The sequence below is a fragment of the Mytilus trossulus genome, chromosome 12, assembly GCF_036588685.1.
Source record: "Mytilus trossulus isolate FHL-02 chromosome 12, PNRI_Mtr1.1.1.hap1, whole genome shotgun sequence".
In the NCBI taxonomy this organism is placed as follows: domain Eukaryota; kingdom Metazoa; phylum Mollusca; class Bivalvia; order Mytilida; family Mytilidae; genus Mytilus; species Mytilus trossulus.
The window spans coordinates 46,202,928-46,215,793 of NC_086384.1; the positions used below are offsets into that span (position 1 = coordinate 46,202,928).

The 12,866-nt window shown below is 31.1% G+C and overlaps 1 protein-coding gene across 1 annotated transcript; it reads right to left on the bottom strand.

Moving 5' to 3' along the window:
* Nucleotides 1–1,374: 1,374 nt before the first annotated feature.
* Nucleotides 1,375–8,910, bottom strand: LOC134692686 (uncharacterized). The gene is made up of 6 exons (XM_063553159.1): nucleotides 8,664–8,910; nucleotides 7,562–7,627; nucleotides 6,657–6,742; nucleotides 4,388–4,505; nucleotides 3,531–3,589; nucleotides 1,375–2,919 (listed from the first exon to the last, which is right to left on the bottom strand). The coding sequence occupies exons 1-6, from the start codon at nucleotides 8,874–8,876 to the stop codon at nucleotides 2,814–2,816; spliced, it is 648 nt and encodes a 215-aa protein (XP_063409229.1). The 5' UTR covers nucleotides 8,877–8,910; the 3' UTR covers nucleotides 1,375–2,813.
* Nucleotides 8,911–12,866: the final 3,956 nt, after the last annotated feature.

The window sequence follows — 12,866 nt, forward strand, 5'->3', positions numbered from 1 at the left end:
TTGCAGAATAATTCATGCAATATAGCATGATTATTTTTCCAAACAATTGCTCAACAAAGGAAAGGAACGGAAGACGCCCCTAAGCACGTGAATCATGTTCTCTTGAACTGAATTTTAATGTGTGTATTGTTATGCGTTAACTTTTCTACATTGGTTAGAGGTATAGGGGGAGGGTTGAGACCTCACAAACATGTTTAACCCCGCCGCATTTTTGCGCCTGTCCCAAGTCAGGAGCCTCTGGCCTTTGTTAGTCTTGTATTATTTTAATTTTAGTTTCTTGTGTACAATTTGGAAATTAGTATGGCGTTCATTATCACTGAACTAGTATATATTTGTTTAGGGGCCAGCTGAAAGACGCCTTCGGGTGCGGGAATTTCTCGCTACATTGAAGACCTGTTGAAGTTCAATGAAAATAGGACGACCACAAAAGTTGTCTTCTGTCTTCTTATACATTTGCAGTTCATGTACAACAAATCTCATAGTTAACCACTTTTATTAACAGTAAAATATATCACAATATTGAATATGTCACATGTAAATAACAATAAGATGTAGACAGCTAGTGTAAACTAATGGGACTGTGAACTACACTGATGTAACCGAAGATTTTCTGAAGTTAGTGGGAAACCAACACGTTCTGATGGAAGATAATTTTTGGACAATCAAAATTTGAAAATAAAGTGCCTACTTATATTTTTTTTTTAATGAGACCACCATTAATTATCTTTATTATTGGGTATAACCATGTCTTGTACATGTAGGTAGGAAGACAGGTAGGTAGAGTTTTTCTTCTTTTAAGACAAGCAACATTAGTTTTATTTTTTAGACACAATATAAGTTTTGTTTGTTAGACAAGAAAACAACGTTATAGCAGGACAGTGATATTGTTTGATTAAATTAGTGGAGAATAAAGGCTTTTTCCCCTGGAGAAGAATCCTAATTTTGAAAAAAAAATGGCTTAAATTATTCCCAAAAAGACATCTTTTTTCCCAAACAGGGCAGTCTCAGTAGTAATTGTGCATGAATTCAAAATGAAAAACACTCATTTATACATTTTTCATGCCTCAAATGTTACGACTCTTGAAAGGGGGTCTGTAAATTGAATTTCAGTCAAATTCATGGTTTATTTAAAATTTTCCAATTTGATGAAAATGACGCATATATTCCCAATAAAAAAGGGTTGAGAAATTTTTGAAAAAAGCCAACAATATCACTGCAGGATTAAGTCTTCCAAAAAAAATTATAATAATTTGTTTTTAATTTTTTTCTGGTCAGCTCTTTTTAGGTGGGTAGTAGGCAACTTTAAATAACTAAAATTCTTTTTTTTTGCCCGATACTAATATGAAAAAAAGTTTCAATAATAAGATTTATTAAGAATCCCTAATACATTTTCATAAAATGCTTATGAAAATACTATTATATAAAGATATCTTTATATGCATGACCGATTGTTTTCCCTGTATAAGTATTAAGGGTGTACCCAACACTTTGACTAAAATGAATTTGGCTCGTTTAATTTGCATAAAATTTTGTAAAAGTATTTACTTTGACTCTTTAACAAAACTATAAAAATTTCAAAAATTTTGAACCAACGGTTTCATCAGAAAAATTACACTGGTTATATAGCAGTTTGACAAACACCAATCTTGATCATTGAGAAGCTTTATATAGAAGATATTTACAACACAATGTCATTAAAACGTTTAGCTAACTTTACAGAGTTATCTCCATGTAGTGTTAGGTACCACCTTAAATGCATGAATTAAAAATGATACTTTACATGCGAAAATGAATGCCAAATCAATGGGGTTGTGGGATTGAAACACATAAATGAACATAATGAATTAAAGCTGGTAAAACTTTAAAAAATGAATGAATAATTTAAACTCCTTCATCAAATCTGGGCTTCCATGTGCAATAGATCTTGCAAAATATTTAAATATAAAATATATAATCTTTTAAACTTAAAAAATATACAAAATGCCTTTAAGTTAACAATAAAAAAATTATATTCTATTCTCATTATCAATTTTTTCACTTAAACAACACATTTTATATACCATAACAAACGAATCAGAATTACACTGATTCAGAAGAGATTTGAACATTGAATGAGGAAGAAAAATCCATTTTCAAATTAGTGTAACCAATATTATCGTAAGTTATGTCCCTTGGATACTGAATATAATCTTGCATCCAACATAAAAATTCAACTTACAAAGTTTTTTTATTTCAAAATGGTTTAAAACCATAAATAAATTATAATTTCTGTTTAGTCTCATTAATTTATATTTTCTCTTAAACAAAAAATTTCAAAAATCATTAACAGGAGTTGGTTTCACAAAAATTCTTACAATTCAGATTAATTGTAAGTCATGAAAAATTATGTATAATAAGAATCAATTTTTGTTGTAAGTTTTTGTGTGAAACTGACTCCAGAATTCCAGTGAAGAGTTTTATTTGAAATTTTACTAAGGGTATGCAAGAAGAAAAACTCCATTTTCAAATATTTGTCAACATTATTTTCTCAAATTATCTCCCTCTATTCCTGAATAAAACTTTAAAAAAAAAAATCTTCAAAATGTTTTTTTCATGTTTGAAGGATTAATAAATATTTTGTTCATTTTAAAATATTTAATTTAAAACTCCACAAATTACATTTCATCTGTCAGAAAAGTTTTAAATGATATTTTGAAAAGGTAAGCAAGACATAAGAATCCACTTCTAAAATATTATAACCAATGTTATCACAAGTTATGTCCCTTTGTTCCTGATAATGAATTTCTTCCTATAACTACTACTACACATTGCTGCTATACTGGCAGTGTTTTAGAAGCTGTCTTTGATGCAACTGAATAAAATATTTTGGAGAAAAATTTCAATCCTGTCTGTCCACCTGGTATGTAGCTCACAATGTACCTGGAAAAAAAATCAGTAAACAAAATAATTTAATGGCAGTTATCCAGTATTATAGGTTTAGACATGTATTACTGTAGACTTCTTTACTTTAAGAGACCAATTTTCATTGAGCCACAATTCCTCTGAAACCATACAAAATCAGAAATATTTGTGATATGACGTATAAATACAGTGTTTTGTACTTCCTAATTTTGGTTTTGAAACAATCTATTATCTACAAAATCTGCAAAGTTTTGAGAAAAAAATATCTGAATTCAGAGACCATTGTTTTGCTTTCTTGGTCAATGTACTGCCCACAAAATTTTGAAACTCAGCACTTGCACAAATTAAAGAACATATTTGTTGATAGATATACTGTTCCCTGCCCAATTGTATCGCAATTTCAAGACATCCTCTAGTTATGTTGAAATGACGGATTTTGATTGGTTAATACAATGGAGATAATTCACTCCTATCTCATGGCTAGTACTCTATTTAATGGCACAAAGACTTTTAATCAAATGTGTGCTTGATTAAATACAGTTTTTATGCTCAAGACATCATATTTTATTTCTTTCAACTTGAAATTTAAAAGACATTAACAGCAAAGAGAGAAATTATTAACAACTTACCAAACTAATGCTAAAATCTGTATAACAGCAAATATTACTGTAAACACTGTACTTCTTAACTACAATAATCAAATTTTAAACCATTTCAATATATTGGTGTAAAATTCACAATGCTATTTATAATCAGTTCTTATACAAAATTCTCGTTTTCTTTTCATGGCATATGGCATAATCTGATTCAAAATCTGTCCAAGCTTTGTTAATCATGATCTTTTATGTCCAAGCCTAATGACAATAGTTGAACCAACTAACTTGTACTATAGAATTAGTATTCATCTGAATATAGTTGGTAAAAAGTTCTAGACTCATTGTGTTTCATTGATTTCTTATTAAACTTATGCATTTTGTTTAAATTTGTACCTGGTTATTAATAAAATATCTAACATGACATTAATGACATGAGACTGTCAGCTATGCAATATAATCTGTCCTTTTTACAGTTATTCGGAAAAAAACTGGTAGTTTCTTTTATTTCATTTCAGTGAAAGTTGTAAAAATAAACGTTGCATTGGCAAATTGCTCACATTCAATTGCTTTCATATTTTATCATAAATTATATAGAGGCTTCATGTTGAAAGCCATACTTTAACCTATAATTATTTACTTTTTACACATGGTGACTTTGACAGAGTTTTCAAATTACACTCATACCACATCTACTTATTTCTATTTGATAAATTTTAATTTTTCAATATAGTACATAAAAACAAAACTGAAAAAACAGAACAGAACAGAACCAAGACTTTTTTCTTGACTACATGTATTAGACTACAGAAAAGCTTCTATATTTTATAGCAAGCTACATATATCTAAAATATGTATTATTCTCAGCAATAGATTATTTAATCACCACTTACCCACAGTGAAAAATATAATGTTGCTAGCATGGATCCAAAATATGCTGTTGTAAATGGTAGTCTCTCAACAGAGAATAAATGTTTAAAGTGATTCATTGGTCCCCATAACAATGAGAAACTGAAAAATAGCAAAGGTATGTTTAAAAATTCTTATAAATTAACAAACTAACATATTTCTCTTTATAAATATATTTGTATTTTTATTTTTCCTTGTACATCAATGACTGCTCAATATACTGTTGATTCATTATTATTTGTTGGATACCAATTTTTCGTGGATTTCGCGGGAACAGTTGAACTACAAAATTAAATGTTCAATGAATGAAAAATTTTCTTATGGCTTTTTCACGAAATCAAATATACCCGAACATGTAAGTTTTTCTTAATCCATGAAAATTGGTACCATGTAAATAAATGAATCCATATGTCAACATTGTTTTCTAGGCCTAGGTACTAAAATGTTTGTTGTACTTGTGCTGTTGTCTGCTCTTTGGTTGGGTTTTGTCTCTTTGACATATTCATCACTTCTCAATTTTACATTGTATTTTAAGCTATGTGTAGGCCTAGGTGTTAAAAAGTTTGCTGTATTGTTCCTCATTCAAAAAGCGAGTTATAGAAAAAAAGTCTTGCAGTCATCAAAGCAATCTGTCTTAAGTTCACTACTCTGATCTTAAGGATAAACTTAGGTGAGGTCAGGTAAAAATTAAGAAATTAAGAAATTAAATTTGATACTATAAGCTGGTAGAGCATCAATTAAAGATAAAGATAAGCAAAAATATTGATAGGTCATATTTGAAATTTAAAATATGGCGGGAAAAGGCTGACTCTGACTTCTACCTTATATTTGCATTGGTATTATTTGGGTCTCAAAACGAAAGAAAGAAGATCAAGAATCTTCAAAAATTTTGTAAATGACCTTTCATGAGCCCTTAAGTCTTATATGAAAAAATCAATAGGTGATATGGGGCAAAATATTTTACATTGTATTTTATGGAAAAACACCAAGGAGTCCGAACATTTGACACAAATTCCAAAACCTCACCTAAGTACATCCTTAAGCTTGTAAATTGATTGACAAGTGAAAGACATATGATATGATTTTTTTTTTTTTCATTGCATTAAGTGTACAAATGTATAACATTATATAAGAATTACATTAGATGTATGTTTCACTATAATACGTTATTCTGACTGGCTAACTGCACACCACATGTTATTCCGTAAGCAATTGCATTAGACAATAACATTTATCATTCACAATGACACGAGGTCTCACAATAAAGTGCACAGGTGAATTAGATAAAACTTGATAAAAATCGTGTTTTCATGATCCTAGCTAAAAAAAAGTCTTAAAAATGTAATTATAAGTATTGAATGCTTCTTTTTGTAACTTTATAGGGTTGTAAAAGCGTTGACCGTGCGTACATTTTTAGAATGAAGCGCTTCCGCGCTTCATACAAAATGTACTTTGGTCAACGCTTTTACACCCCAATAAATTTACAAAAAGAAGCATTCAATTCTTAAATAAAATGATTGAGAAAAGCGTAAACAAAAAATTAAATTGTTTTAATAAAATTATAAAAAATAAAGGAAGAACATTGCAAATTCATGATTTTCTCAAACTCACACTTTAGTTCAAGACTTCATGTTTAATAGAAGATTTTCCCCATGAGAGTTACAGACCTGAATTTAACAGCTAACTCAATACCTCAAAACAGGTAATCAGAGAAGATAGGCACACATATTTACCTATTCATACAAAATTATCTTGATTTGTAAATTTACTGTGTGTGTCATTTTACAGATTGTGTCGTTTTTACTGTGTGTGGAAGGCATGTGCATCTATTGGGGAAGACATTCTATTTACCTTTTGTTTTACCTCCATTATTGTTTTATTACCTTTATTTGTATCTTCTTTTTAGATTTGTGAGATTTGAACATAGTAAAATCAGCTAAACGTTTTAATTACGTTGTAGTGCTAAGGGAATATTAAGCTTCTCGATGATAAAAATAAGTGTTTGTCAATCAGCTATATAACCAGTGTAATTCGATAAAACGGTTGATTCAAATTTTTTGAAATTTTGACATTTCTGTCAAAGGGTCAAAGTCATTACTTTGTCAAATTTTAATGAAAATTAAACGAGCCAAATTAATTTTAGTTAAGGTGTTGGGTACCACCTCAACCTCTTTTAATATTTTGACAAATTAGCAGGTCAGTGGTACGGCATGATACATAAACTTTTGAATATTGACAAAACTTCATTGTTACCTGGATATAATAAATAAACTGCCTAATGTGTATAAAACTGCAAACTTCCTGGCTTTCAGTATCAGTAAAGGAATGTACAAACTTGCCTAAAAAGAGACAAAAGTCATGTGTAGCTAATCTTGTACATTTTTGTACATGTAGGTTTATACTTTTTTACCATACCTTTAAATTCTTATACTGGTGACTTATGTATATTCTCGGATACCAATTTTCATGGATTCAGGAACAAATAAAATTAAGTAGATATCTGCATTTAAGTCTATGAGGCTCCCGCAGGATCAAAAACGACCTGCGCCCTCTAGGCCTTTTAGAGGAGACTTCCGACCTGAGGGCCTTCTAAAAACGAACTGTAAAATTTGGAAAAAAACGTCCCCTGTGTTCGGAAAAACAACCTGCAACCTGTACATTTATCTTAAAAACAATCTCTCGACGAAATTTAAAAGCGACCTTGCGAACTGAGGGGGTACCCTGTGGGAGCCTCAGTCTTTAGCAAATGTGTACTTCATTAAGCATGCGTGGCCAAAATATATCTAAAAAATCCAATGAAAATTTGTATCCTATAAAATATAATGAAAACACCTGATTTAACAAAAGTCATCATGAGTTATCCGTTGTTGTTTTCTATGCTCTTTTTTTTTTACAGAATTCTGTTAATATATATGCCTAGAAACAATGTTTAATTTTATATCTCCAAAATAAACAGTAAAGATGCATGAAAGTACAAATGTATTCTAACCTCTGATGAATTACAGTAAGGATATTTTAATGAATCACACTAAAATTTTAACCTACAAAATTTATTTGACACTAACAATAGCCTTAAATCACCTGTTGACGCCTGATGTTTAACTTTAAGGGCATTCATATCCTCATAAAAAGGCTTTGTCGCACTGTCAAAAACTTACCAATGAAAAACAAAATGTTCCCATCAGTAAACATAGTATAAATCCCAGGATTCTTTGTTTCTTTGTCTGAAATGAAAAAATAATCATACATTTGTTTAACATGTTGAAACAATATATAGTGTATTCTAAGGCCCAAAGTTGTTTATCAGGTGTATCATGTGTATAAAGCCTTAATTTTGACAATTTTTCATCCCATTTCTTGCCATTGGAAGATGGAAGGATGCTGATGGTTGCTGATAGATGTATCCATCTGAAGTCTGCATGTACATTTGTAGAGTTAACCCTGATGAACACATTTATCACACGGTCAGAATGACACTGATCTTAGTCAAGTAGTACAGCAGTATAAAAGAAGGTCATTTTGATCAAGAATTATATTTTTTTTGTTTTTATCCGATATTTACTTTAACTGGACCTGCCAATTGAAGTACACTTAGGAGATAACTGTATTGTATTTTAAGCTCTGACGGCATCAATTGGGGATTTGATGGTGACAAATTAAGTTTACTGGTGACACGTTAGCGGAGACAGTAAACAGGTATTTGCGACCATCAAATCCCAAATTGATGCCGTCGGAGCTTAAAATACAATATTGTTATCTCTATTCTAATGAAACTGACAGAAAACAACGCTAAAACATGTATTTAAAATCTGGCATATGCCATCTACGCTTGCGTGTATGTCCCATAGCATCAATTGAAAATGACCTAATCCAATCAAAATGAACGTTACAAACGTTGTTGCATTAGAATCAGTCATTTCCTAGCTTATATAGGCTTTGGGTTATCACTATTTGCGGAAGTTTTAGGCCCTCTGAACTTTGTTTGTCAGACAACAATGGGAGCCAAATAAAGGTATTTTGGGTATTGCCGTAAATTTATTATACTGCCCACGCATTGTAAGGCCAGTGTTAGGATGTTTACTAATCTATAGGTATTAATGTCTTAATGATGTTTGACAATGTCAATGTTGATGCAAATGTGAATCTTACTGGTTGTTCTACCATTGATTATCAAAATATCGTATAGTTTTGTTTAATCACTCTATGTTATCTCTTTTCAGAACATGCAATAATGATAATGTAATGACTAGTATAACATACAAGACTTGGTAAATACGGATCTTTTTGTGCTTGAGAAAACCATCCATTTGCCACGTCATTAGTATCATTTAGTGAGCTTTTTTCTGACTTATTAAAAAAGTTTAGTCTTCCTAGGCTAAAACCGGTGCTATTTGAGTCATCTGATACTGAGATATTTGTATCTTTGTTACTTCGCGAGAGGTAATTTTGCAGATCCTTTCCTAAGCCTGTCATTTTCTTTTTTCTAACGATAAGTCGAAAGAGACTCCGGGTTTGGTAATTTCGAAAGAAAAAAGGTTAGACTAAAAGATACATGGAGATATCCGGAACAGTACCGGTTCATTGTATTAAAGTGTCATTTGTGTTAGAAAAAAATATAGAATTATATATAAACTTTTGTATCCTTACATGCCTGATAAGCATTTTTTTAATTATTTTAAAGGCTCTTAAATTTGACTAGTGACATATTTTTCTCATCTCTCAAAATAAGCGGATATTGGTATATTTTTCGTTAATGTTCTATCATATTACTAATATTAATTTTTGGTTTATTTTTGGTTTTTGTTTTGTTTTGTTTTGTTTTGTTTTGTTTTGTTTTGTTTTGTTTTGTTTTGTTTTGTTTTGTTTTGTTTTGTTTTGTTTGTTTTGTTAGTTTTGTTTGTTTTGTTTGTTACCGGGAACGGAAAAGAAAGTCAAGGACTAATAGTGTTACGATATGTGCATCAGTTTTGTTGTTGCTTGTTTTATTTTTCAAGGAACCATGAGACAAAATACATATTGTGTTCTAGTTGTACCAGGTGAATCTGGTGTAGATAAGTAATTTTCTGTTTCTCATAAATTTAATCTGTTTCCATGATGTCTTGTCTTTCTGTTGCGATTTAAAGCTTAATGTATACGGAATAGGTTTGGCTCATTGTTGAAGAACATATGGAAATCTTTACTTGTTTACCTCCAAGTAGATATGTCATTTGGGTAGAGAGTTGTGTCATTGGCAATCAAACAACATCTGCTTAGTTTATATTTTGTCATAGTAAATTTAGTCGACTAGATCATTAATAGAATGCATGTATAGGCACTCGATTTCTTTTTAATGTGAAGGAAGGGAAACGAGTGTTTTCGCCACTGATAAATCATGCAACCAGGCGACTGTCTGTTGGTCTGTATATTTCCTCTGTGGTTTTTTTTGGTCGCTGTGTTGCTGTCTGTTGTTCAGTGGGTGTCGATTATTGTTGTGGTTCATAGGTGTTTCTCGCTTTTTTATATAGATTATATCGTTTATTTTCCTGTTTGAAGTGTTGCACGGCACTTGTCATATTAGGACCCTTTATACGCCACGAGCCTTTATCGCTTGCTGTTCGATGTGAACCAAAGCTCCATATTAAAGACCGTACTTTGATCTATAATTCAATTGTCAACTTTTATATACATTTGTAACTTAGATGGAGAGTCGTCTCATTAACACGCATACCATATCTGATTCTCCTTATTTATATTATCTATTGATGGAGACTACATTAATTTTGATGTGGAAATGTTCAGGTGCGGGTACAGGATTCCGAAAGGGGACATAACAAGCACATGCTTGGATACATGTACTTGTAAAAAACGGGCGGAAAGTCACAGGGCAAAAAGTCACAGGACATAAAGTCACAAATTTGATAGGACAAAAAGTCACAAATAATTTTTTGACCATTGTTGAATATATAAGAGACAGATCTTGAAATATTTTCTTTTTATTAGATATATTTATTTCTAAGTTTAGGATATTGTTCATATGCCTTGATAAATGAAAATTTATTTAATTTTAATCATGCAAAGGATACGTTTCTTGGCAGAAGAAAGCCATTTAAGTACATAGCCTCTTTGACATTTTGTTTTGATAACAATCATTCGGTCATAATTGATATTTAATGATTACATTTTAATTACAAAGATGCTTTATATATGATAGTTCATGAGAAAAAAAATATTTCACTATGTGTGTTTCATTATTCAAAGAAAAATAATCTCAAAACTAAATTGTGACTTTTTGTCCTGTGACTTTTTGTCTGTGACTTTTTGTCCTGTGACTTTCTGTCCTACATTCAAAAATATCTATACATTTTTTATAAATGAAGCTCAATAAGGTGATTCTGACCCCTAGCTGCTTGCCACTCTAAATCTAAATCCGAGGTTGCTGTCTAGTTCATTAGCAATTAATTTTTTAACTTTAACTTACATTGGAAATTCCGTTAAAATAAAAGTAATAACATAAATAGGTTCCTAATAGCCTATACACCTTATGAATATCAAGCTTGTCGAATGAAATAAATTGATATTTGATGGAGGGAGGACAATCTATAGTCTATGAGGGGTCCTGATCCCGAAATCCCGGACTTAAAAAAAACAAAATCCCGAGGTCCCGAAATTAAATAAACTTAAATTCCGACGTTTCAAAATCCGAAAAAAAGGATTCCCGAATCCCGATAGGGTCAATCCGGAAATCCAGAGCTTAAAAACACCCGATCCCGGAGTCCCGATAAAGGCCCTATCCCCCTCATCTATCTTTCAGGAATATGCTCTTATTTTGTATTCATCTTAACAAAGAAGCTTATTTGATTCAAGAAAAAATAACAAGCATGTTTAAATAAAATGTTTAAATAAGGCAGTGGCTATTGTGCTCAAATTACGCGGAAGCCTATTATGCCAGTTAAAAACTATTGTGTTACCAGATCTGCAAGTCAAACCTAATGTTCAGTGGTTATCATTTGTTGGTGTGGTTCATAAGAGTTTCTCTTTTTTCCCCCGAAATTTATATAAATTAGTATGTTGGTTTTTCTGTTTGAATGGTTTTACAGGAGCCTGTAATTCAGTGGTTGTCGTTTGTTTATGTGTTACATATTTGTTTTTCGTTCATTTTTTTACATAAATAAGGCCGTTAGTTTTCTCGTTTGAATTGTTTTACATTGTCTTATCGGGGCCTTTTATAGCTGACTATGCGGTATGGGCTTGCTCATTGTTGAAGGCCGTACGATGACCTATAGTTGTTAATGTTTGTGTCATTTTGGTCTTTTGTGGATAGTTGTCTCATTGGCAATCATACCACATCTTTTTTTTTTATATATATTTACACTAGCTCATTTTTTTGTCCTTTGTAGCTTGCTTTTCGGTGAAAGCAAATTAAGGCTCTGTATTGAAGGCCATACTTTGACCAATAAAGGTTTTTACAAATCTTGGCTTTGATGGAAGGTTATCTCATTGGCACTCATACCGCATCTTCTGATATCTATATAGTTTTGAAAACGGGGAATATTGCGGATATTTATACGTGAGGTATAAATTATATAAAAAATAAAGAAAATGCAAAACAAGATTTATCAAAAGGAATATTAAGACATCATAAATAACATCTAAATCGAATAACTCGTAATCATATAAAATATATATCAGACTAAAATAAGAACATGGTGTTATGACATTGTCTGGGACCTTTGGCAGAAACAATCGAAACCAGAGAAGGAACTTGAAAACAACATATAAAAAGAACTAAGGTGCAAAAAATGCAGCTATGTCCGTTTACAATGAATATCAAGACATGTCCAAAAGTTGTATCAGCTCCATAATGGAGAGACACTCAAAATCGAATAGTTTCATCTCAGACAAGTTATGCTGACTAGTATCTTCAATATAACATAAGTTTGTACATCCATTTAGTCTTCTAAGATACGCTTCAATTTCATTGTTTCTTCTTTTTTAGATGGCAAGAAAATGGAATTCACAACCAAACCCGGTAGCCTATACCGTTGCACTGGCGTGAATGCTTTATCCGGCACCGGATGAAGCACAATCCATTTTGAAATGTATTCTTATATGGATTAGGACATCTGCTTTGTGTTTATAGTGTGCATTCAAGATCACGAAAACTATTAATGCATAGACATATGTCTCTGGAAAATGATATAACTAGATACATAAAAAATGTAACAGAAATTCATAAGCAATAAAGTATCATGAGAATATGTATTTAAAATCAGGTATATATATATAACATTACAACATAAGCTCTTTAAAGCTTTTAACCGACATACATACTTATATGATAAGCACAAGACATAAAAGATCATAAAACACACAAATAAAACAGTATGCACATCATGCATATAGCAATAAATGAAAAGTTTAATATCAACAAACTTTTATCTCCATAGCAACCGCTGATCGGCCTGGCATATTCGGATATTTCAA

Bases quoted from the DNA above. Each gene is read 5' to 3' on its own strand.
- LOC134692686 (XM_063553159.1), bottom strand. From the start codon at position 8,876: ATGACAGGCTTAGGAAAGGATCTGCAAAATTACCTCTCGCGAAGTAAC. The intron at 6,743-7,561 runs GTAAGTTTTTGA...GTCTCTTTTTAG, and splicing joins GAACATTTTGTTTTTCATTG to GCAAGTTTGTACATTCCTTT. The intron at 3,590-4,387 runs GTAAGTGGTGAT...TGATTATTGTAG, and splicing joins CATTATATTTTTCACTGTGG to TTAAGAAGTACAGTGTTTAC.